At 38.7% G+C, this 26088-nt stretch overlaps 1 protein-coding gene across 1 annotated transcript in view; it reads right to left on the bottom strand.

The window, feature by feature from the left end:
• Positions 1-26088, bottom strand: part of LOC107716282 (vegetative cell wall protein gp1-like) — a 47925-nt gene that overhangs the window by 9734 nt on the left and 12103 nt on the right. Inside the window, exons 2-5 of the mRNA XM_016522657.1 lie at positions 19437-19675; positions 18068-18196; positions 7361-7684; positions 2434-2712 (exon numbers count right to left, since the gene is read on the bottom strand). Of these exons, the coding sequence (XP_016378143.1) occupies positions 2434-2712; positions 7361-7684; positions 18068-18196; positions 19437-19675 (971 nt within the window). The remainder of the gene's footprint in view (positions 1-2433; positions 2713-7360; positions 7685-18067; positions 18197-19436; positions 19676-26088) is intronic.

Genomic DNA, 26088 nt, shown 5'->3' with positions numbered 1-26088 from the left:
GTATGTTTATGTAAACATAAAATATCATGTTACAAGTAGCAAGGTAAATAATGACCCATATGCCTTTAGCCCTGAGAAAAAAACTGGTACTGCAGGAAAACACATTTCCTCTACAAGTCCACTGCCTGCCACTACCAAAACATTTTGAAAATATCAAATGAAAAGCACCAGTACACAAAGGGTGATAATACTGTAGCTTGAGGGTGTTCACACAAATGAGATTCAGTGGCATGTTCTAAGCTCTATGCTAGTCAAGGTCACTGGTCCTGTAGCCAACCATCCTAATGCTAGAGACCACTAACCTGTTCAAACCTTGCATCCTATTATGACTTCCCTTCTCTTAGCTCAGCGATTTAAGGACATACGCTTTATTACTTCTGGAAAATTCTGTGCCAGGAAAGGAACAGTGTTCTATAGCATCTACATGCAGCTTTTGTTTTCATCTCAGCAGAAGCCAGTGGCTACTTTTCTCTCACTCTGATTTAAAAGAGCAAGAGTGATGAAAAAACACAGACGTCCATGATCAATTTCAGCAACAGTGAAGGGGTTTTTAAATACCTGTCACCAATTTAATGGCTGTCTGATTCAGACTGGAAGACATGTGACAGTGACGTTAAATAACTCATTACTTTACAAGAAAAGGCATTTACAACAATGCTGTAACACACAGAGGGAGAGTGTATAATGTGTACTGACAAATTCATCCTATGCTCAGGAAATTGAAAAATGTAATTTTTAAGCAGTGCAGCCACTGAAAGATATTGCAAAGGCAGTTTTTTTAAAAGATTAATAACATGGGCTTTTAGTATCTAGGCTGAACTAACAGAGTCAAACATAGTACAAGAGTAAAGAGTATATTCATATTTACTATGAATTATGAATCAATCAGTTGTTTTTTTTATTAGTTCACTGATGAACAAATTAAGTTAAAAGACCATAAAACCCTTACATTTGTAAAACAGGTTTTACCTGAACGTATCTTAAAAACTTAAGTGTACTGTGTTCATATACTGACAACTCATACAGTAGTGAAAATGACCTTCAAAAGAGAAAGAAAGAGAGAAAAAAGAAGGAATACCCTTGTAGCAGTTTGCAGAGGGGACAGGCTTAATTCCCCTAATGGACGTTTTATGTTGAGATGCATCAAGCTGGTGCCCGAGGACATCAGTTTATATTTGGCTGGATGGTGGTGGACTTCTGAAACAAATCTCATTATGCAAATGCTGCTTTTTCCATGTAAGATTTTAAGATTAGGTTCTCGCATCTGCATTCTGTATCCCTTTACGAGTAGATAAGGCGCAGAGGTGTACCTTTGAGGGTCATACAGTGTAGGGGAGTTTTTTATCTAGACTGTAGGCTATATTCCTGTTCTGGTGTGTGTTTACAAGCTGTGTGCTGCAGTGGGCAGCAGAGTTCAGTTCCAATGCTGAAAGAAACACATACACACACGCTCGCCCTCTGCTGTCTGATAGAAGAAATGCAAGCTGAGCTCATGGCCTGCATCAATGTGGCTGAGTCATCCTGATCTCTATCCAAACACAGCACAGCCTCTGATATATGTATAAACTTTTACAACAATGTGCACAAATGGAAATGAGTCACCTACAGTAGCAGCAGCGCACTCCATGGTAATACAGTATCTTAAAACAACAGAGAGAGAAGTGACTTCAACCACTAAAATCACCTTGAAAACAGTTGGTTAAAATTAAAAATATCTACAAAAGAGAATTTAGTCCTGAGTAAAGGTCTAGAATCATTTGCTTGATATTGCCATTTTGTTGTATAACAAGTGGATGCAATGACTTTCATACATTTTAAGCATGAATTAAAATGATTTTAGGGCCACTGTATTCTGCTTATACAGTGCTGTAAAGATGCATACAAAGCCTGGTGCCAACAGTCTTTATGGCAAATTAATTTCTGGGTGCTTCATAAAATTATTACAGACACAGGGGAAACAGGGTGTATTGAGGTACTCCGTGTACAGTACTGTACATAATGTACATGCAGTGTATGGCACAAATCCCTCAGGATCATCACTGCTATTATTATTATCAGCACAGTCAACAAAACCCTCCAGACGCAAAGTGAAATTATGTCTTACAGTAAGATCGATTTAAATAAATCTAATCAGTATTCATAAATTCTCACCAGTGTGATAATTAAGAACGGACTGGATGGATGAAGAGCATTTGAAAGCAGCCTCATGTGAATTGTAATGCCCACGCATGGAAGGCATAAGAGTGGTAAAAGTGTTGTGCTCTGTGCCTCATCCAAGGTTTTTTAAATAACTACAAAGCAAAAATAATACACAGTAAATTTGAGTGTACAGTATCTCTACACTTGTGGCATCCTCACAATCTTCTAAAGAAGAAAAAAACTGTACACTGTTAAACAAACAGTTAGCACACTCAGTAAATAATTATATCCTACCTTGCTGAAGGCTCAGAGTGCTGTAGCTGTTGGATTTGAGGAGGCACAGGGGCAGCAGGGGAAGCCTCGGGCAGACCAGAAGGAGAAGGAGCAGGAGCAGGAGGAAGGGTCTGAGGCTCAGGGGGAGCCCTGTCCGGAGGGGTAGGAGGCGGTGTGGGGAACTCGACTGTGTCCTGGAGCAGGTGGGCAGGGAGGGCAGGAGCAGTGTCGTGCTGTGGTAGGGGGGATAAGGGAGAGGGGACAGGCTCACTCCTCTCAGCAGCTTCTACCAGAGGAAACCTGCACAACACCAAAAATACACAGGCAAACACACATAGGGCAGGGTGAGGAGAGACGCACTGGTACCTATGAAATCGTTCACATAAGAACCATTATCATAGTACACAAACAGAAATAAGGTGCTGATCTCAGATCTCAGACATCAACTAAGAAAGATTTTTCAATTCTATTTATATTTTATATTATTATTTTTAAACAACAAATCCAACAAATAAACACATTTTTTTAATTAAAAATATAGACTACTGTTCAAAAGTATGGTGTCAGTATGATTTTTTTTTTAAAGAAATTAATCATTTTATTCAGAAAATAAATTATTAAATTACAGTAACAGTAAAGATATTTATAAAATTTATACAAAACTTTTATACATTTATACAAAAGATTTCTATTTCAAATAAATGTTGCTCTTTTGAACTTTGTATTTATCAAAGAATCCAAAATGTATCATAGTTTCTGCAAAAATATTAAACAACTGTTTTCTACATTAATAATGATAAATCTTGAGCACCAAACCAGCATATTACAATGATTTCTAAAGAATAGTGTGATACTAAGACTGGAGTAATGACTGCTGAAAATTCAGTTTTCGCTATCAGAGGAATAAATTACATTTTAAAAATGAATTAAAATAGAAACAATTATTTAAAATTGTAATAATATTTAATAATAATACTTTTTTTTTTTACTGTATTTTAATTCTATATGGTCAAATAAATGCAGCGTTAATGAGCACAAGAGTCTTATTTTTTTATTTTTTTATTTTTTTTAGATGGCAATCCAAAACATTTTAATGGTAGTGTATTCATATTTTCTATGAATTATAAATCAATCAGTTGTTCTTCGATTTGTTTGCTGATGAACCACATAAGATAGATGTTGTATATATATATATTTACACAAAAATTTAAACTTTATCTAATTTTTATCTTATTTTTCATACAATAATAAATCACAATGTTATTTATCATTTCTACCATCCCTCCTGCACTCTTGGCGGGGGGAAAAATGGCAATAGCTAAGCAACATCACAGACAAAAGCTAATCCAACAGGCAGAGCAGCAGACAGCCCTTCAGCTGCTCCTGTCAAGGGGTGTGCCTCATGTCATATACTAAAAATACAACTCACTCCATCACACAGCCTAAACAACTGTACATAGCACTGCACTATCCCATCAGAAACAGTTGTAGACAGTTTGCAAAAGTGCCCTCTAATCAGGCCTATGCACGCATCAAAGTATCATGATCCTCTCCTTCCTTTGCTTTAGCCGGATAGTGGGAGATTGCATGTTAGACATAACCACAAACCACAACTTTAATGAACACAATAAGGTTTCTAATGTACCAGATTTATGAGGAAAAGCTCAAACACAAAATCTAATCTCTCAGGAGCAGCTGTGTCTATAGGAATGAGTCCATACAGGGTTGTTAATAGCAAACAGACAGCACTAATAAAGGCAGCAGGGAGGAGTTGTTACCGGCCATAAAAATAACAACGTCACTACTGTTAGCACAGCCGCCATACAGCTTTTTCACAGTCCTATATACGCACACTCCATCAAACTGACTGACAGCAATATTTAAGGCATAATTAGATAAGTACAGTGTGGTTAGGTTTGAGCTAAGAGGAGCTGTGTCACACTGTTCTCTTTTAATAATGTTCTCTTTTAATAATTGCAATTATTAAGGCCTATTGTCTCCTTTTATAATGTAAAATTGTTAACCATTTTGACTAAGAGTCCCTTTTCAAAGCTTCACTAATGTAATTGTTCCATTAACTCAAAATAACTGCAATGGCTGTGTTGCCATGGTAACTGTTGCTTAGCTCTTGTCATAGCTAGCTAAATGACATGGAATAATGGCCTACATAAATTGTGTAAAACAAGGAAGCCTGTTGTATGTGACCTATTTGGTAACTTTGTGGTAGGCACTATAAAAAATTAGCACAAGCTCTCAAATTTAACATTGCCATGTTTTCATTCAGCTGTTGTAGGTGAGGCGCTAACACCAAGATGTTATCAGTACATTTGCAACTTCCTAAATACCAACAGAAAATAAACATGTTCTCTAGATTCCACTGAAGGGTAACCAAAGAGCTTTAATGAAATGGTAGCTGTGCAGGCTTTTATTAAAATCTGCAGTTATCTCAACAAGATAATATTAGCTTGTACATGTGGAAAGTTGGTAGCTAGCCTAAAACATCTGACTAAAACCATCAGGCTATAGTTTTGCACTGTATTTCATTTACACACAAACCCTCAAAAGCCACATAGTTCAAAATACCCTCTTTGGGCATTCCAAAATAAAATAAAGTAAATTCATATACCACAAACAATATATATCACAGCATTTTATGGGTTCATGTATAAAAGCAGGTTTAGTACAGCAACACAGGTTGTTTACAGAGGTGTTTATCGCACATTACCAAGAGCAAAGGTATCTTAACTGCACCCATAAAGTCCTGTGTATTCTAATACATTCCTTACAATAACGGAATTTAACCTTCTGTCAACACAGAGCAAATCATTATCATCAGGTGTCTGACACTGTCAAAACAAACAGAGTGAGCAAGCTAGCAAATTTGAAAGAATGAGAGAGAGACAGACTTCAAAACACACTTCCTTATTCCCTCCCTGTCTTCCTACTGTCCCTCCCCCCATCTATCCAGTGAGATCATCACAAACCATATGTAATTAACAACATCTCTCCAAATATCCACAAGGCTGTACTCTCCAGCACTTCACACTAATAGTAAAATCAAAAGAGAAATATGTTACATTTTAAACAGCAAAGAAGGTATGGAACTCACCCGAGATCAGTACCCAGAGTAAAGTGTGTGACTATTCTTTTAGGCAAGCCACTCAAAATTCCTCAGGCAGCCACTTCACATTCCTTCTCTCTTTTATTTATCCGTATCTCTCTCTCATTTTCTATGAGTCTCGAGAGTAGCTATCTACCTATCTATCTATACACACAGAGTAATATTCTCAACTGAAACGGCCCTGAACTATGGCTTTTGTTCCACACTGACAGACCTCTTGGTATGACCTCATGTGAGGGCGTTGGTGCAAATAGCAAACACATATGCATGCTTAAGCAAGACACGTGCACGCACACACACATACTGACAGATACATGCAAAATTCCTTTAGTCCACATCTGTGGCAAGAAACAAAGAGTGGGCCATTCAGGGATACTGGGACAAATGCACACAGTCAAAGTTTCTCTCTCTTCTTTCCCCTCATTCTCACTCCCTATCACTGTCCACCACTCTCTCATCTTTCTTTAGGCTAGGCTAAAACCTCTGACTGACAAGCACCAAGTGCTCCACTTTCATCTGTTGTGGCTGCTGCAACAGAGCAGATATAGACTAAAGAGAGGCAATGGGGAGTAATGACAAAACGAGAGAGGATAAGAAATTCCCCTAACGGAAGCGTACATTGCAATGCTCCATACTAAACATTTCCTTTAAAAGAATTCAACAAATAGGTCTTTGATCACCCACGTAACAATTTTTTTTTTTCATTTAAAGGTGGGGTAAGCGATTTTTCAAAAACGCTTTAGAAAACTGATTCGGGCCGAATAGCAAAACAAACTTGTAGCCAATCAGCAGTAAGGGGCGTGTCTACTCATGATGTGGAGGAGAGAGAGTTCACAGGACGAACATTAGCCGAGCCGAGCGACAGAAAGATAGAGATGGCGGATAAAAAACAAAAGAGGAAAACGTCTGCGGAACAAACGAAGGCTTAAGGCAATAGCTTAAGGCAATAAGGCAAGAAGTAGGACCCGTGTAAATATCGAATCAGCTTTCCAGTGCTGGAGAGAACTCAAGGAACAGAAAGGCCTGCGATCTGACGCCGAGGTTGCTTTGTTTGCTTTCTTCTCGATAGGTGAGTAACACTGTGTCTGCGCCGCAACAGCTAAAGTCTGTCTAGTACACTGGATGCGACAAAACGACCGTTGAAAATCATTTGAAATTTGTGACAATACGTCATGAATAGAACGCAGCAGCAGTTTTCTGTCGGGGATTTGTCGTGTCGCGCCGCATCCAGTGTAGACCATAGATATGTATATATATCTATAGTGTAGACAGCATCACTGATTATGAGATCTATAGTATTTTGTCGCGCCGCGCCACTCGCGTCCGGTGTAGACACGGTGTAACATTGGTTTTGCTTTGTTTCACAGAACTAATCGTTGCCTGGGTTGCGTACGTATGTGTGGGGCGGAGCTATCAAAATAGGGGCGAGACCCTTTTGGGGTAGGGGCGTGTTTGTTTTGGTGATTTCAAATGTCAACATTGGCTACCAGAAATCGCTTACCCCACCTTTAAGCAATAATACGGACAAAATGCATTACGCAATATCAGATTTAGCCCATCCAGACAAATAAAGAATGTACAAATTTCCAAAAAAGTGACGCCCCCAACTGTACTGCATGATCCTTCTATCAAATATGTTGTTCCCTGGACCTAAACATAACTATTTTCGCAGCCTGTAGTCTAAATAGTCATCATTTAAGAAGGATTTCTTTGTGGCAAGTAGCAACTAACTCAATAACAAACCAAGAAAGTGGTAAATAAATTAAATAATTTAATGATTATTGCATAAGTGCATAAAGTGCATAAGGAGCATGTAGGAGGTCTCACCTGCAGTCTAGTGGTTCTTCTGTCTGCTTAGTAACAGGGGTAAAACTCTCCTCAGGTGCAGGAGGAAAACTCTCCACAGGAGCAGGAGGAAAACTCTCCTCAGGTGCAGGAGGAAAACTCTCCACAGGAGCAGGAGGAAAACTCTCCTCAGGCGCAGGGGGGAAACTCTCCTCAGGCCAAGGGCGAAAACTCTCCTCAGGCGCAGGGGGGAAACTCTCCTCAAGTGCAGGGGGAAAACTCTCTTCAGGTGCAGGGGGAAAATATTCTTCAGTTGGGGTTCGGAATTCTAGTTCAGCCTGAGGCAAACTGTGGATCTCAAATGGTCTGGAGAGAAAATAAACAGAAATAGCAGATGAACAAATTATGCTTACTGTATGTCTCAATGCAAACGTCTTATAGCCTGTATGCATGAAAGTGTACGTGTCGCGCTCAAATATGAGAAGTCCAGTGTGTGTTTGCATGTGGGTATGAAAGGATTCTTTCTTGCCCTAAAGGGCATGAGTTGATGTCACTGTTGAGCTCACCCTCAGGAGATAATGGGCTGTAGTACTTGTACTTGGCCCCATTTTCACTCAGAACGTCACAAGAGCATAAAACATACTTTTTTGTATCTGTGTGTCAATGAAATGCACTACATTTCTTTCAACATTTCTATGAGCGCAACTAAGTCATTTTGCCTCACTGTCTCTCATTTTAAAAGCAAACATCAATTTGAAAAGTACCTGTTTTCTGTAGATCCACAGGTAGTCTCAACTCTGTGCTCTGGAATGATCTGAGACATGGAGGCTGCCTCCTTCAGAGCTCTGAGCCAATCAGAACCTTCGGAGGAGTTTACTGTATCTGACCTCTCAGGTATAAAGATTTCACTGAGGACTTGGCTGTCTGAACTGTTGATAACCTGTGATACCTCTACTGTTCCTGTGCATGAACCCAGCAACACATCTGCAGCTTTTGACACCTTGCTGACTTCATCTTCAATAGCTTCACTGTCATCTTTCTGTATTGCTTTATTGATTAGAAGGGATTCCATGTCTCCAGGAGAGTTATCTGCTATGTCAGGACTTGGCTCACTGCTACTTTTAACTGTATTTGTGGTGTTTTGACGTAAACTTTGGATAAAAGACTTAGTGGGCTGCTGACTAGACTGTTGATTGACTGCAGGAGGGAACTGGAGGGAATCCTGGGGGTCAGTCACTAAGCAGACAGAGGTCTCAGGGTATAACAATGACACAACCGGTTTCATTTCTGTCAGTGTCCCATTAGAAACTTCTTCAATTTGCTGGTCTACATTATCAACTATTGCTTCATCAGGGGAAAATAAAGACTGCTCCTCCAACTTTTCTTTGGAGATGTTTTCTTTCACTACAGACTGTGAAGACTTAGGTTCAGCCCCTTTGGACATTTCTGTGTGATCCTTTTCAGTGGCCTTGTTCTGTTCCTCATTCGCCATCTGTTTACTTATCTCTTCTTGAATTCCTTCTCGCTGTTGTAAGCCATTTGAAACTGTGTCTTCTTCTTTCATAGTACTGATTGTGTTTTCAGTGTCCAAACAAGTTACTACATGTTGTAACTGCACGAGCTGCTGTTCAGAACACTGTGTATCCTGCTCCTCTGTGTTTTGGGTACCGTCTGGGAATTGCTCTGACAAATGCTTATTAAGCTGCTCCATCCTCCAGCTGGCTGTCTCAGATTGGGGAGTGGAATTAGGAGTGTTAGGTTCTAGTGTATCTTTACAGGCCTGATCCACACTTATCTCTTTTTCCTCTTTAATACCTTTCTGGAGCACAGAAGCAGAAAAAGAGGATGTGGTGGTGGAGATCTGGCAATCAGAGGGCTGAAAAATTAACTCTTTCTCTTGCTGAATTCGGGACGTTCCTGCAGGAGACATCTGTGCAACATCACTCATTGAATCAGAACTGATCTCAGTGTTTCCAGTGTCTCCAGAGGTAACAGAGTCTAAACATTTCTCTTCTGTTTTTAGTCCTCCTTCATGGTGTGAGAGGGTGGGAATCACAGTGAACCCACTTGAGTGATTTACAGGAAATTCGGAGCCTTTCTTGGTGTCAAGTATTTCGTTACAAACATTCCCATGCTCATCCGCACTGACCTGTGATTTGGTACAATCTGCATGTTTACTCACACTTTCCTGTGATGCTGAGATGGAAGGCTCTTTTGCCTCTATTGCCTCTATAACCCGTTTGACCTCTGAAGTTTCAGAAGCTGACGATGCTGTTACAGACAAGTTGGGATCTGACTGTGTTTGTATTTCACTTGTAGTACTTTCCCCACAAACAGGAATTTTACCACCATTAAGATTGATTGTTTGTATTGCCTTCTTTTCATTCTCTAGACATATATTGTACACAGCAACATCTTTGTCATAGCCCCCCACCAGTGTGGCACTCTCTGAAGTGCTGATTAGGGATCTCTGAGCCTCTGCACTACAATACATTGTCACCTTCCCTTCCTTTTCACTTGCCTCAGCATCTGCATTGTTATTGGTCTCAGCATTTTCTAAAACGTTGCTTTTACTCACACTTAACACTGCTTCAAGTGCACTCACAAACTTCTGTTGCTGCTGGAGCTCTTGGGACTGTGAAAATGCCAAATCTGACTGGCTCAAACCTCTTGGATCTTGTGTGTGATCTCTCTCAGGAGAAGCATTCACCACTGCAGACAGGGTCTGATCAATGACTGGAGGAGATTTTTCAGTTAGTGCCCCTCTACAACCCAGAGCCTCTTCTGTAATCCCTTTGGAGGTTAAACCAGGGCTACACTGCAATTTTCCTCTTGGAATGGTTTCATCTACAAGTTTTTTTTCTCCTGATAGATTGAAGAGATTTATTAATGTCTGATTTTCTTCTTGTGTTTGATCAGCTTTTTCTTTTGCAGCAGCCTCATCCTGTTCTTGAGAGATATCTGTTCTCTTTTTGCAGTCCTTGTCCGCAATTAATTTGACATTTTGTACCTCATTTTCTTGCACACACTCCCTGTTTTGCTCTCCTCCTATCACCTGCCTGGATCCTTTGGATACATCTTTATTCAGTTTTACATTGTCTACAGACACATGCTGAACAGGCTCCTCAGTCAAAAGTGTAACGAGATTGTCCTCCAAGTTCATCAGGAGTGAATCACATTTGATTTCATCATTAGGATTTTGCTGAATTGTCAAAGCTGGTTGATAATGAAGCATTTCATCAGCACAGGATGTTTCAGAGGTATCTGTCTCTTCTCGACTATTCTTCTGCTTTTTAATAGGCCTTTCTTCTTGCTCCTTCATTTCACCCTGCTTTCCGTTTTTTTGTTCAATTTCTTCTTCCTGCGAGGAACTAGTTTCATTTTTTGCATTGGATTTTTCTTCGGTTTCTTTTACACTTTTCTTTTTGTCCTCTTCCCCCTTCACATGCTTGAATTCTTCATACGTGTCTTTATTAATTACTTCATTTTCTGTAGCAACATTTGTAGGTGCATTGCATAAATCATTTTCATGTATAGAATTAAAACGTCCTTCACTCTTCCCTTTTCTAACATCCTCCAATTCTCCAATACACTTAGATGCTTCATTCTGTTTCATCTTTGCATTTCCAACAATATCTGGGTTCTTTAACACTAGAGTTGAACCACCTGCCTCTTCTGCCCTGTCAGTTGTGAGCAGAAGGGACCCAGATGATGCTACAATTTCCTGTGTGGAGACACCAACAGGGTAGGGAGGATCATCTGCATTTTGAGATCTTAACATCTCTTCATTCGCATCTGATTGTTGATTAGTTTTGTCTGTAATATTCTTTACAATATCTGTGTCAGAATCACACACACAGTTCACACTGCAATCTTCTCCGGGTCCTGCTACAGTAATATCACTGTCATTAATGAACTCACAGTGACTCAGCATTGGGCCTGGAGCATTTAGTACAATGACAGTCACATCCCTGGCATCACTGTTAGTGCTTTGTGTGGTGGTTGAGGAAAGATCCCTTTGTGCTGGTACTGTAGTCTCCGCTGCAGAAAGAGAAGGGACAGTTGTGTCCCCAGCATCCGCTGCATCATTTTTCATTAGTTCATTACTGTACTGTGATTCAGTCTGATAGGGCAGCATGTCTGTACACTCATCTGCTTTTGACAGAAATGGCATCTCTGAGGTTGTAGTAGGTTGCTCGGTGTTGAATTTCTTGTCTGGTTGAGTGCAAGGGCACATGCTGTCTATGTCTGGGGCAGCTGCTGGAGACATGGAGCTGGTTTTTACCTGTGACTCAACTTCACATGTGCATTTTTCTGGCTTTTGCTCTCGACTGTCATTCACAAGATTCTCTGAATTACCTGGACATGTTAGTTCTATATCACCTGCTTCAGGTAACCCACATCCCTTTGATTTATCAGTCTCTTCATCCAGATTTTCCTTGGTGTTAAGTAGAACTTCAGTATTTCTTTGTTCAACTCCTTCAGACACAGGCATATCAGCCCGCTCACCATCCACAGCAGGGCTGCTGTTACGACCCTCTTGTGGAGATACATCCTGTAGTAAAACACTATTCTTCTCACTATTCATACATTCTTTATTTTCTTGTTTCTCTTTACTTACTTCAGCATCTTCCAGAGTTTCATTAACCATGTCTTTAGCTTCAGTAACACAGGTGGTCTCACCTGCAGCTGACAGTGATGAAAATATAACAGGATTTCTCTTGCTGACATCAGGAGTTTCATCTGTCACTTTTCCATCGTCTTCACAGCTACTCATAATTACATTGACATTTTCTTCAAGCTTTACAGTAGTCTCACCATGCATTTGGGATGTACTGGTCATTTCTCTGCAGTCCTTTGACTCTTTAAATGGCATTTCCACTTGTTCCACTTTTTCTCTCTGCTTTCCATTTTTTCCCTTTTTACCTCCTTCAGTGGCAGTAGGTTCATTTTCTGTTCCATGCAGGTAAGTATTTCTCTGGCCAATGGTTGATTCTGTCTGAAGAGGAAGTGCTGGTTTGCTGATGCTGAGAAAACCTTTAAAGTTGAAGCTAGCCTCTTTTACTGGATGATGTAGACTTTCAAATACCATCAGTGGGGGCAGAGAGGCACATTCAGTGATTTGGCATTTCAATGTTGTATCCTTTTGGTTCTCAAAAGAGCTCTGCATACCTTTTGGAGACATATGCCCTTCCAATTTGGTACAACTTGCGGCGATATCCCTCATGTTTACTTGTAGCTTAGTTGATTGAGATGTGTCTTCACTTGTAGAAGTTGTTTCTTGGTTTTGTTGCTGTGTCTCTGTCTTGATGGAGGTGTCACAGCTTGCTGTTCTAGTCTGTAAAGAGCTCTGTACCTGTTGATCACTGGCTTGTGCAGCGAGACATTCGTTTTCTAAAGAAACTGCTGGTGGAAGTGATCTATCACTGCCTGGCAGTTCTGCTTCTGATGCACTTGGGCTCGGATTCAGATTAGCCTTTTCCGCTCTCTGCGCTTCTGTCTTTGTAGAGTTTATGTGGGAAAGAGGAGGGGGTGGGCTGACGGAGTCGCAGTCGTTTATTCTGTTGATGTTCAGAGGAAACGGGGCTGCGCCTGCTGTGACAGGATGGATGAGGTCACTCTGGTCTTGTGTTGCCGCTGGTGATGCTGTGATGCAGTGGGATGGACACGTCTCAGTCGCTGCCTCTGTCTGTGACACCCTGCCGGCTTGTGCTGCGTTCTGTGCTCCGCCTTCGCTTGTCTTTTTCCCCTCCTCTTCGCTCTCTCCTTTTCTCTCCTTTGATTGTGAACTCTCCACCTTCCAGTCACATGTTCCAAGGATGCCTGGAGAGGAATAGGTGACCAGAGCTTTGTCCTCTGTATCGACTGTGCCTGTATCCTTGTCTCTGGCTGGGGAGAGTGCGATCGGCAGACCCCCTCCCTTCCTCTCACTCTCCATTGTGTTGTGTGGCATTTTGTTGCCACAGCTCTCCTCAGTCGCCTCCTCTTTCTGAACAGGTGAGCACTTAATGTCCGGAAAAATTACTGAGGTGCATTTTTGTCCCTTTTCAGCTATAAATTCACTCAATGTTTCCTCTGAGCTTGGAGTTTCATCTGCTTCCAGCACGTCCGATTCTCTCTCTGCTGCTTGTAATATTATTGCAGCACTTTGGAACGCATCATCTCTCTTCTTCTCTCCCTTGCTTTCTATCATTTCTGGCATCGTGGGTGTTGTTTGTAGCAATGTGGAGGCAGCGGATTCTGCTGAAGTCCATTCAAGGGCACTCTCTTCCTCCTCCCTCTCTTCTGCACCGGCTCGGCTCAGAGCATGTGAATTCCCCCACAGTGCTGCATGTGCGCCAGCTCCACCACTTAAAGGAGGTCCATTCTCCTGCTGCAGTGGATATGTCTCTAAGTCACATCTCCCTACAGGCTCATGTTCAGGGGCTGTTTTAGCTTGGCAGGAATCAATCACAACAGCAGATGCATCAGACACATTTTTCTCATGTTTGTCCCCTGTTGTACAGTAGTTGTGGTGTATGGTTTCACCTTCTGATATTGATTTGCAGGGTCCATCTGTCTGATCCTGGACATCATTTTGCTCAGGACCCTGTGGGGAGTCCAGTAACAGGGCAGGTGGAGCCTCAGCCAGGGAAAGATGAGCTTTGGGTTCTGGAGGTGGGGAGCAGATCAATTGTTTATCCTCAGGACTCAGCTGTTCTGGGAGTCCTAATTCCTGCCTTTGATGGTCAAGGCTTGATCCTACTTTTGTGTTTGTTTCTATCTGTCCATTTATCCACTGATGTGTCCCTGACTCCACCTGTTTCTGTATGTTTGGTTGTACGCTTATTTTAGCTTCTAAGTGTAACGTGTGACCAGAATGTTTATCTGTATGTGTGGATGGGCACGTTAGTGAATCACTAATTAACTGACTATGTGTCTCTATTTTTATTTCATCTGAGTTCTGAATCATCTGTGTAGCTTTTGCAGAACTTATATCTTCTTCATTCAAAGGATTTGTCTCTTGAATTACTCCTGCTTCTCTCTGGGTTGTCTGTGCTATAACATTTATTCTGTCTTCATCTTGTGGACTCTCATCCTCCAGGGTGTATTTCAAAGAGCAGATATCTTGTATTGATTGATCCTGGGTAAGTGTTTCCTTTTCCTCATCAAACTCTGATGTTGTTTGTGTACCTGTCCTAAGTGTCCTTATGCTTTGTGTCTTTTGTTGACCAGCTATGTTCTCAGCTGCGTCTATTTCTGTCTCTATCTCTAACTTTGTTTGCTGTTCTGCCTCTGACAGCTGGCTTGCTTCTTCTCTGTGGTTTTCTGTTATATCCTCAATGTTTTTGACATCCTCAGATCCAGCTGCACATGCATTACTTTGCTTTCTTCCTAGAACATAATCTCTGAAGCTAACCACCCCCTCTTCACCTGCTGTTGAGTCATTTGTGTGCGCTCCATCGTTTCCATGGCAACCTTCATGAAATTTGGCAGGTTTATGTGAAGATGAACCAAAATCCTTTTTGACTTCAGTTTTCTCGGTTTGATTTTTCTCATAACTTTCAGGCACGGTTACAGAGAAACACCTGTCCAGATCACCTGCATTCCATGTGTCTGCATGGGAGGATATGCCAAGAGCAGCCATTTCGTCCTCACGTTCCCTTAAAGCTTCCTGGAGTTCATAATCCATCTGGGCAGCCAAAGGATTGAGGGATGGAACATGTTGCTGAGATTTGCTAGACAAGTGGGCTTGGGTCAGTGATGCTCTCTCAGTAGAAACTTGGTCACCATCACAGCTATCAATGTTCACCAAAAAAGATACATTAGAATAAAACTGCTCTGAGAAACAGTTAGTTGTTCATTCCACACCAAGCCACAGCACTCCACTCCACCTCATGCCGGAGACAGGATGAGAGTTCATGCATAGGCAGAACTAATCGCTTTAAAAGCATAAAAAAACAAAATCACACACGCACACTGCAAAAAATAATAATCATTATTCAGTATTTTGTCGTCTTAAAACCAGGTAAATTACATTATGATACTTGTTTTTTTTTTCAAGAATATATCTTGAATTAAGATTATACTTCATACCTCTGTGACAGTGTTTTTGTTTTAAACATAAATCTAACAAATTTTAGTGAATTACTTTAGTGAATTAATAAACTTTATTCAAGATATATTCTATGAAAATTAGTATTTTTATTATAATTCTGTTTCAAGTAAATTTACCTTGTTTTAAGGATGTTTAGATATTTAAATAAGAACCTAAAAAATATTTTTCTTCAGTGTAAGAAAAAAAAGGGTTTACTATACACAGTGCCATGATTTTTATTTATTTATTTTCCCATTGGGTAAACCACTTCATTTCATCATTTCAAATTTATGAATAGTATAAATCACTTGCAATCATGTTAAATTTTCAATGAGATTATATAATCAAGATCTTTGTAAATTTGAAAAGGTGAAATGAGAGTGGTTGCCAAGTAAAAGCCTTCATAAAGACATAGCCTAAAGTCTTGTGGACTTGGCAGAAAAATCACATGCTGTTTTAGAGCAAGGTTAATGCTTCTATGCTTTTAGCACCCATTAAGGAACCAGTGTAACTGACTACCTATACGTATGAACACCAGCCAAAAAACCTGCTAGCAACCTTATTACGGCAGACATCATAGAGCCTGGTGAATCACTATGACTCTGCATATCACGTTTAAGAGCTGAAAAACAGTCAGTGACTAACATCCCAAAAAGTAGCCTAAGCTGATCTAATATGACAACCATGCTTCCCCCATACTGCCTGTCTCACCTTGTGCTTCTTTCTGTGCCTCCTGGGGCATTAACAGAACAGAGACAGCTTTGCTAACACATTTTTGCCTGTCATTTTAGACTAAAAATGTATCAATCACCTTCACCTCAAATGGAAACAAATGACAAAGCAGATCCTCATGGGTTTCTCTCTGATTGGACCACAGCACTCATGTGATCTGCCAACTTGCTGATATGGATGATGACAGGCTCAACCACGGAGCCTTTTTCTTTTGTCAATAAGTGATTATGACTAGAAGCTGACACTCCCAATCAGAGGAGACAAGAAAAAAAAGTTTAGAACCCTTCTCTGGCATAACTGGAAAGTCAGACAGCTGTACTGCAGTTTAAGTTACAGCAATTATGCTTGTATGTGCTAAAACTTACTTGAGGTCTTTTGGCATATTGCATGTCTGAATGAATTACAGAACTGCAACCACTCCCTACTGCACTATCAGGCAGAATTTCAATACCCACAATACTCTGCCCTTGCCTGAGAATTTCTATCACCTTTCTAGTATAAAAACACAATCTATCAATTTTTATTATTCGATTTTTTTTCCCCTGTTAATAGAAATGCCTATAAATAAAGTATTCAAAAAAAATAAAACACACAATCTAGAATATATAAATATTAATATTACTAAAAACATAAATAGTATAAAAACATACAGTTCCCTCTAGCATTATTTAGTCGTATTTAGCTGAAAGAAACTAACATGAAGTACACCCTTAAAACATGTCAAGTATGTCAAGTATGAATGTAGATCTCATCTGTCTGTGTCCGCACAAGTCTATGCAATTGCAGCCAGATGTAATAATGTGTTGATAACTCTCTCAACATGACAAAAAAAAAATGAACACACACACACAAAACAACCCCAAATATACGCACACCACACTCAAACATGGCTTCCTGTTAAGGAGGACACCTCTCAAGCTGTACATTGATCTAGTGTGGTAAACCATACACTTTTATCTCATGCGTGTTAAAGAGTCATGTCAGCTCCCCGATCAAAGCACAACCAAAAACAATGCTAGTTTAGTTCACAGCAAACCAACTCAACCAGCTTTAAAGCCGACCATGTTCAACAGCTAGCACAACTACATTTGTGTAAATGTTTTTCCAGTTAAGAAAAGGTTGTGAAAACATTTTTGATCCTAAATACTTAACATGACAGATGATGTATTCATGTATGTAAATAAAATATGTTTATATATTTTTAAAAATTACATATTTTAACAATGTTTCAGAAACATTTTATACCTGTCTTTACCATGTCCAACCTGATTTTGAGACATTTTTAAATGTGTTTACCATTAAAAAGCAAGCTGCTTCTTGTTGCATTTTGTTCACAAAATATTTAAACACATAATATGATATAAACACAAAATATTTTTTTGCTTCATTTTTTAAAGCCTGTTCCATTTAAATGCACTGATTACATTATATAAACCTAAATAAAACAGTTTGGTAGAGTTTTGTTCCATATTTGTAAAACATAAAAGCATGCGACATTGATTTAGGCTACTTTAGGTAGATATGTTTATGTTTCTTAAACAAGATGTATTTACAACTTTAATTTTTTTTCACTCAAAGTTGCTGTTTGGTACTGATCTTTTTTGTAATCCAAATACATAAAAATGCACATTGGTTACACAGTTTTTCTTATTTTCTTTTTACATTTTTATGTGATGTTTGTTAAACTTGTTCAACACAGTAACTTAACTGCAACTGAAATTCAACATTTTAAAAAGTAAAAATATTTTGTGCTTACTGGAACTCCATTTACACAGCACACATCAATAGTCACACCCAAAACACAACATGGAGCAAAAGAGATCTCACCAAAATCTATTACATTTATAAAAACATGAATACACTTTGGCCAAATTAACGAAGTCTGTCTATTATGCCAGACTGGTATCTCTCTGTCTCCATTTTAATTGTTCCTCTGTTACCTCTTCATGAGGCCCACTACTGGTGGACTGGCCCCTATGTGGTGCTCTAGGCCTGCCAGCAGAGGGTTGGCAGTGCCACCCAGTGCCACAGCCTCATTCTTCATTTCACCCAAGCTCCCCTGCTCACAACTATACACACACATACACAAATAAATACCCATGAATATGAGCCTCATAAATTAGAGATTAAATTACTAATCAAGCTGTAAAAGAAATCTAAGAAGACAGGTTTTATCAAAATAATTTTGGAACAAACATTTTGTCCACTATCAGGCTATGGTGATGCATTGCAAGATTTATTCATGTGAAATTCACAACATTCACAGATTTTGTCCTTTTATTCCTAGAACTTGTCATATGTCTACAGATGGAAACTTATTCGGTAGAAACCTAATAGCAGAAATTACTTGGAGAAACTCTTGCTGTAATATACACTTACTACACAGTAAATATAATAGATAATAAATGTATAAATAATATAATTTATTACGTAAAATATTGATGTCTACAAACAAGCCTTTCATTTGAATTAGCATTACCTCCATTAAATCATATAAATCGAGTGTGTCTGGGTTCTACCACCTTAACAGCTGGCAAGGTTCGCAGCTCTTTTGTAGGCCTGCCAATTGTCCATTCAGTCAAGTTTTCCATAGGAACGAGTCGGAGATTAATGGAAATTCACTCTATCCAGCCAAGCAAGTACAAGGAAGGATCTTCATATAATAAGTCCTGTGTTTTGCTTTGATAGTGAAACTTAGTAAGACGAGGCATAAACGAGGGAGCGCGTATCAGAGTCCAATCTAATCTGTGGCTTCCAGTTTCAAGACTGATATGAACTTGCTCCATTCTTTGCGTCCTCAACTCCCTCCCAGGTGAGCTCACAATTTTATGGCACCTTTCATTGAACTTTCTTGAACTTGAACTTTCATAGTTCATCTAAAAATTTAAATTCTGTCATCATTTACTCACCCTCATGTCGTTTCAAACCTGTATGAGACATTTTTCAAAATATCTGCTCTTGAAAGTAATTTAGGATTGGAATGATAATAATAAATGATGATGACAGAAAATTCGTTTTTGGATAAAAAATACCTTTAATTACACTAGACACATGAACCATTATCACCTTTTTAATCTCTATTTTTGTTTCCAGAATGCAAATCTTGCAAATTAGTTTTTTTTGTTTACCAGTATGCAAAACATAACCGGAAGGTGGAAAAAAATTTGCATCAGATGTGAACAACTTTTCAAAAGAATCAGCCGTCCTGTTGAAACTTGCCCCTAGCTCAGATGACAGGTCTGCTCCTCAGCACAGTTCTCTGAGGTAATTGATGTGTTTGTGTGTGAGAGAGAAATTGTTGAGACCTACCCAAGTGAGGTTCCCCAGGTGAGACTGAGCTCAGTGCTGAGGTCAAGGTCTATGCTGGTCAGCAGATCATGAGGAAACTCTAGCTCCTCTTTATCCTCCTCTTCTTGCCTTCGCAGCTTTTCTTCCTCGTCAGCAGTCACCTGTGGCTCTGCTTTGACTGAATCAGTGTGGACAGATCCGTTCTCTGCAGTGGCAGACTTCTCCTTCAGTGGGCTCACCTTGTCAGTGTGTACTGCAGCCTGAGAAACACAACAAAAGTAGTTAGAGCACAGACCAGTGCAATCTGTTTTTAATCTGCGATCATAAATCACCACCTAAAATGATTTACTTGCCACAGTGAACAAGTTAATTGTTCAAACCAAGATTATGTTCCTTGAAACGTACAGGGTTTGACATTTAAAATCAAAGAAAACACACCCAGCATGTCAATAAAATTAAAATGCTGAGGTGATTCCAGACTGGGCTACACACCCTGATCATTTATCATTGTGCCATCAGTACTTTGACAAATCTTTAAAAAATAAACATGTTTTCAATGAATCGACTATGCCAGCTGGGTCTTAAGGATCAGTTCAGACATGTTCATACATTAACTAACAATAACTAATGGAATTGTATTGTAAAGTGCTAACATATATATATATATATATATATATAAGAAATGGTTATAAAAACTGAAACAGAAGTGAAACAAGTAGTGCTAACATATATATATATATATATATATATATATATATATGGTTGCAAACTAAAAGGGTAATTCTAAATTCATAATGAATTTCCACAGAATTATTTTACTTATTGTTTCATGGAAAATGAGCCAAAATTAAGTGATTGTTCTGACTTTTCTGGTTTTACCACTATTCTTTCCAGATAAAATAAGATAAGATAAGATAAGATAAGATGAAATAAGCCTATTCAACTGAACTACATTAACCACAGAGCACTTTAAACGCAGATTAAATACATTCTGAAGCATTTTGTAAAAGGCCAGGGCAAACAGACAAATAAATAAATGTAAATCCATATACATGGATTATTTACTACATGTAACATTTAAATGCATTTCATTTCATTTATGAATGCATTTGTCACACTGCAAGCCTATTTAATTTAACCAGGTGATTAAAATGGCGAAAATTTAAAATAAAACATCAAATTAAAAAAAGACTTAACAGCACTTAAAACACTCCCTTTCCGGCTCACGTTAGGGGTCACATATTTATTTGGCACAGGTTTTCACACAGGATTGTACTTGTACTCTGAAATCTTAATAAAAATAAAATAAAAATGATGGTCAACTATCCAACTATGTTTTAAAGTCCTAAACTGAAGCAAACACAAATCAAAATTATACATATTTGATCATGTCTACACTCTTAATTTGCATGATAATCACTCTGATTTAAAATAAGAGAGAATCTAACCCCTCCAAAACACAGACACACACACTCATTTTATTCATACACACACTCACTGATCAACAGTATGATTCACAGACAAGTCTTTGTGCAGCAAAAGAGGATCATGTTGCAGGCTCTCTGGAACACAGGTCACATTAGAGATGCATTACACAGAAGCCCCACATCCATTAACCATTGTTTATATCATCTTTGACTCCTGTACACACATCAGATGCACTCGATACATGTGCATTCCCACCTCTGCTGTAGGTTACTTGTTATACGCTCTCAGCGCTTTAAGACTTTAAGAGTGAATTCATGCATTGATCTACATTCCCAGGCCTGAGCACAAACACCACTCAATGTGAATCAGGTCAGAGTATCGAATGAATCGCCCTGATCTAAATCCAGCCAAACTCAAAGGTTCGGATTCCATTAGCTTATTCAGAGTTTTAATTTGTTAACCAAGACTGGAATAAACACAAGGGTTTCAAATATCAGTAACATTTAGTAGTGACAGATGGCTGGATTTTCACAGAAAACAGCAAAACCCCTGAAGAACAGGATGCACTTCACACACCGGTGAACAATCACTGTACTGTATCGCTGTATCCATAAATCTCTCTCCCTCAGCCCCTCATATAAAAATGACCCAGTGTCTGCTACACTTCTCCAAAATTCCTGTCATCAACCTGAGAATCTGTTTACATACCCTCAGACAACAAATCAAGGCCTTACTATATCATTTTAATGGAGTACTGAAGTCTACTAGTAAAAATGCTTTTTAAAAAATCTTTAATATTTTATTTTGTTTTAGTTTATATTTTATTTGATTATTTAGTTTGACATAAAACAATTTGAATGAAAAGTTTAACTGAAAAACGTACATGAATTTAAAATGTTCCAAAAAGCCTCTTTCAAAGAACAAAGGTAAAGGGGTTAAAGGGGCCAATATCACAAATTTTCTTACATATCATTGCTGACCTAGAAATATTAAATAACAATTAATATTTACATTTCAAAACTTGAAACATTTCAACATTTCAAACATTGTTTCCAGGTTTAAATGACATTTAGAATCAGAGTTTTGAGCCCCACTGTTTGTATCCATTTTTTACTTTTATAAGATTATAAAGCCATAATGCTTTACATACTACATAAGTATGTCCAAACCATGAGCATATATCAAATACTTAAATCTTTGATCATAAAAAAATGACTTTTTTAAACTTCCTAATCATTGGAATTTTGTTCAAGCTGTAAGACCACATTTATTCACACCTACACTTGAGTTTAATAGGATAATAACATTTTCACCCCTACCCCTTGACACTCTGTTTCAAGGGACAAGGGGAAGGGGTAGGCGGAGGGGTAGGGAAAGGGGAAGGGGTATAAAATAGAATTGGGATTGGGCCTTGGTCTGCTTATGATCTTGTTTCTCGTGGTTGGTTTCAATTCCACAACTTCCTGTTTCCTGTCTATGCTGTGAACCTATATCTAAGCCCTAAAAAACTTAATTGAGCATGAGCTACACTTGTCTGTTGGTTTAGAATTTAAACGGATATAAGCTACATGGGGGGCATCCAGATCTGCTGATCCATATATACGGCACACAGGGGCCTTCAAACAGGTAACCTCAAATCACTGCTGTCTTTTTTAAATAAGGGGCCACTGTCTTCCTTTGTCCTCTGACCTACAGCATGAGTGGTCCTGAAAAGCAGACCCCATATGGCCTCTTTTGCCTCGCCCCTTTAACAGACCACATTGTCCTCTACTACAGTAAATCCCTGCTGTTAACTACCATGCGTCCTTGCTGTGCAGGGTTACTGGTTGCCATGGCAGTCGTTAGTCGTATAAGCCCAACACAGTAGACTGACCTCTAAATAGTTGTGGGATGCGCACACACAACCCATAAATTATATGAAATGCAGTCCAGTTTTGAATAACTATAAAACAGACAAAAGTATTATCCCTATTTAGGACACACACTAGTGTACTCAGTTAACACATAACAATTGAATCAGTAGAAAATAAATAAAACTATTACACTGCAAAAAATGACTTGACAGTAAGTTTTTAATTAATCTTTTTCACTTGTTTTCAAGTTTAACAAATCTAATACAAATTTTTTTAAATAAATGAAAACTTTTACTTCCAGTTTAGTAAGACAAAATACACTTGTATTAAAAAATACATTGGTCACACTTTAGTTTGGGGACCAATTCTCACTATTAACTAACTATTAACTATGACCTTTGCCACAATAAACTCCTAATTTGCTGCTTATTATTAGTTAGTAAGGTAGTTTTTAAGTTTAGGTACTGGGTAGGATTAAGGGCTCTAAAATAGGATCATGACTATGAGCTTTATCAGTACTAATAAACAGCCAATATGCTATAATATGCATGCTAATAAGATAAACTAGTCAATAGTAAGAATTGGTCCCTAAACTAAAGTGTTACTAATACATTCTCTGAAGACGAGTCTTAATATCTCATGCAGCACGGCAGCATTGTACATTTATTTTATTTTGAGAATTTGACAGATTTTAACTGGAAAATAAGAAGAAAAAAACAATTGCAGCAAGCCATTAAATAAATCACAAACTCACCTTTCTCTAAGGAGGCACACACACATTCGCACAAGATTGCTGCAGCTTCTTCACTTGTTTTCAAGTTTAACAAATCTAATACAAATTTTTTTAAATAAATGAAAACTTTTACTTCCAGTTTAGTAAGACAAAATACACTTGTATTAAAAAATACATTGGTCACACTTTAGTTTGGGGACCAATTCTCACTATTAACTAACTATTAACTATGACCTTTGCCACAATAAACTCCTAATTTGCTGCTTATTATTAGTTAGTAAGGTAGTTTTTAAGTTTAGGTACTGGGTAGGATTAGGGGCTCTAAAATAGGATCATGCAGAATAAGACATGACTATGAGCTTTATCAGTACTAATAAACAGCCAATATGCTATAATATGCATGCTAATAAGATAAACTAGTCAATAGTAAGAATTGGTCCCTAAACTAAAGTGTTACTAATACATTCTCTGAAGACGAGTCTTAATATCTCATGCAGCACGGCAGCATTGTACATTTATTTTATTTTGAGAATTTGACAGATTTTAACTGGAAAATAAGAAGAAAAAAACAATTGCAGCAAGCCATTAAATAAATCACAAACTCACCTTTCTCTAAGGAGGCACACACACATTCGCACAAGATTGCTGCAGTTTCACAGTGCAGCACTCCTGCGCTGAACTCCCAGAGAGCATGTGCAGCGACGTGTGCGTGTTTTGGTTCAGCCGGGCAAGGACACAAACATGCTGCAACACATACTGCCTGTTCTGCCTATGTTCCAGTCTCCTCCCCAGACTCCTGACTCAGCTCCCTTCACCTCTCCTGCTATAGAGCCATGCCCTTCACAGGAGAACTCTGCTAGTCCCTGGAAGTGTGAGGCAGACTGTTCCTCAGTCTAGAAGCAGTACTACGAAATCTCAGACTAGAACACTCACAGAGCAACTTGAGTAGTGATCCCTCCCCCTTCTCTGTGTAACTCTTTGAGCATGACGCTTCTTACCCTCTGATCCCTCCCTCTCGGGCTACCTCCTGCCTCTTATATCTGCTGCTGTTCTGTCACTACCTGCTGGGAGAATGAGGACTGCACTCTGATGCACACGCTGCAGGTGAATACTGGGAAATGGGCCAAAGGTCAATCTCAAAGTAACCCACAGCGGGGATCATGTTATACACTAACTTTTTTAGTCTTCTAATTACTAGAGTCCATGTAATAATACTCCATTTCAAACATTACGATTTTAGAGAATTTTTTTAGATTTTTAAAAATAGATTCTACCCTATAAAATATTTTAGAGCTTGGCATAACTAGAACAAATTTATATCTAAAAAAAATTTAAATGCATCTGTCACACTGCAAGACTATTTAATTGAACTACAAAAATTGTGCTTAAAATGTTAAAAAGAATATTAAAAAGAAATAGTGACTTAGTGGAACCTTAGGCCCCTTTTTGAGAACCACCTGTGCATCCACATACATTTGGTCCTTCAAAGCACATACTGCTCAATAAAACATCCTAAACCAGCCTAAGCTGAACCAAAGTTCCTGTAGCAATACCATGCACACTCCCAGTGCAAATTCACATACACATGCTGAGACCCTACAGTACCTCATTTACCATGTCAGACTGTGTTTCTTCTGGAGGAAATAGCACCACGTTATCTGGAGCGCCCTCCTGTGGCAGAGACAAATATGTGTAATGCAAAAGGAGAGATGGATACAAGTTGTGGTGAAAGGAACAGTCTTTGGAGAAATGCATGCAGATATGAGTCACTTTATGCCTCATACAGTCTCCGGTGCTGCTGCTGTTGGAAGTTTACCAAGAGTACTTAAAGTTTATTCTGGGAACCTACCAAACTGGTTGGAGTCATCCATGAAAAAGCACGGAGCCCAACAGATTGATCCTATTAAAATAAATCCTGAATTCCAAGTTGAGTACCCATTGCAATGTAGCATAACGTCGCCCAAATTATTCCTTTCAGGGTCCATTGAATATCAAACCACAGTTGAATGCACAAATGCATAAATGTCTTGTAAAATCACATCAGCACCAAAAGGTCATACACATGCCAAAGATTTAAATTATGGGGATTGTTATGGGGAAGCTACTTTAAAACTGACACATCATTTCAAGTTACTGTTTGGATTAACTAATTCGCTATGCTATGGCTGCAAACAAGAAATTTTTGCCTTTAATAAAATCAGCGCTGTACTTTTGTGGGCCCAACATTTTTAACGAATTAACCATTTAGTGACAGTATCAAAATACGTGTAAATTTATAGGATACAACAACTAATCTGCATAACCGAGTCAAAAACAAAGTAGGCTATAGTACATGAACTCGAAATTGTGAAGCATTTTTATCTGTTTATTTACATGAACTGTCAGAACGATCCGAATTACTAGAAATAAAACGGATATTGCAGTGCTATGAAAGGGGAGCTTTTAGAACGAGTCGATTCACTAGAATGAATGAATTGGACATTCCAGCAATACATGAGAAAAGACAGTTTCGAATGAAGTGTGTTCATTAGAATGTATTATTTGGACATTCCAGCGATACATAAGAGAAAAGACCGTTTAGAACGAACCGATTCGGACATTCCACCGCTACATGTGTGAGATACCATTTAGAATGAACCGAGCGAGATTGTTATTATTA

The sequence above is a fragment of the Sinocyclocheilus rhinocerous genome, unplaced genomic scaffold (genome assembly GCF_001515625.1).
Source record: "Sinocyclocheilus rhinocerous isolate Xijiao unplaced genomic scaffold, SAMN03320098_v1.1 scaffold869, whole genome shotgun sequence".
NCBI lineage: Eukaryota > Metazoa > Chordata > Actinopteri > Cypriniformes > Cyprinidae > Sinocyclocheilus > Sinocyclocheilus rhinocerous.
The sequence above is the reverse complement of the archived record's forward strand: the minus strand, read 5'-3'. Positions and strand labels throughout refer to the sequence as shown.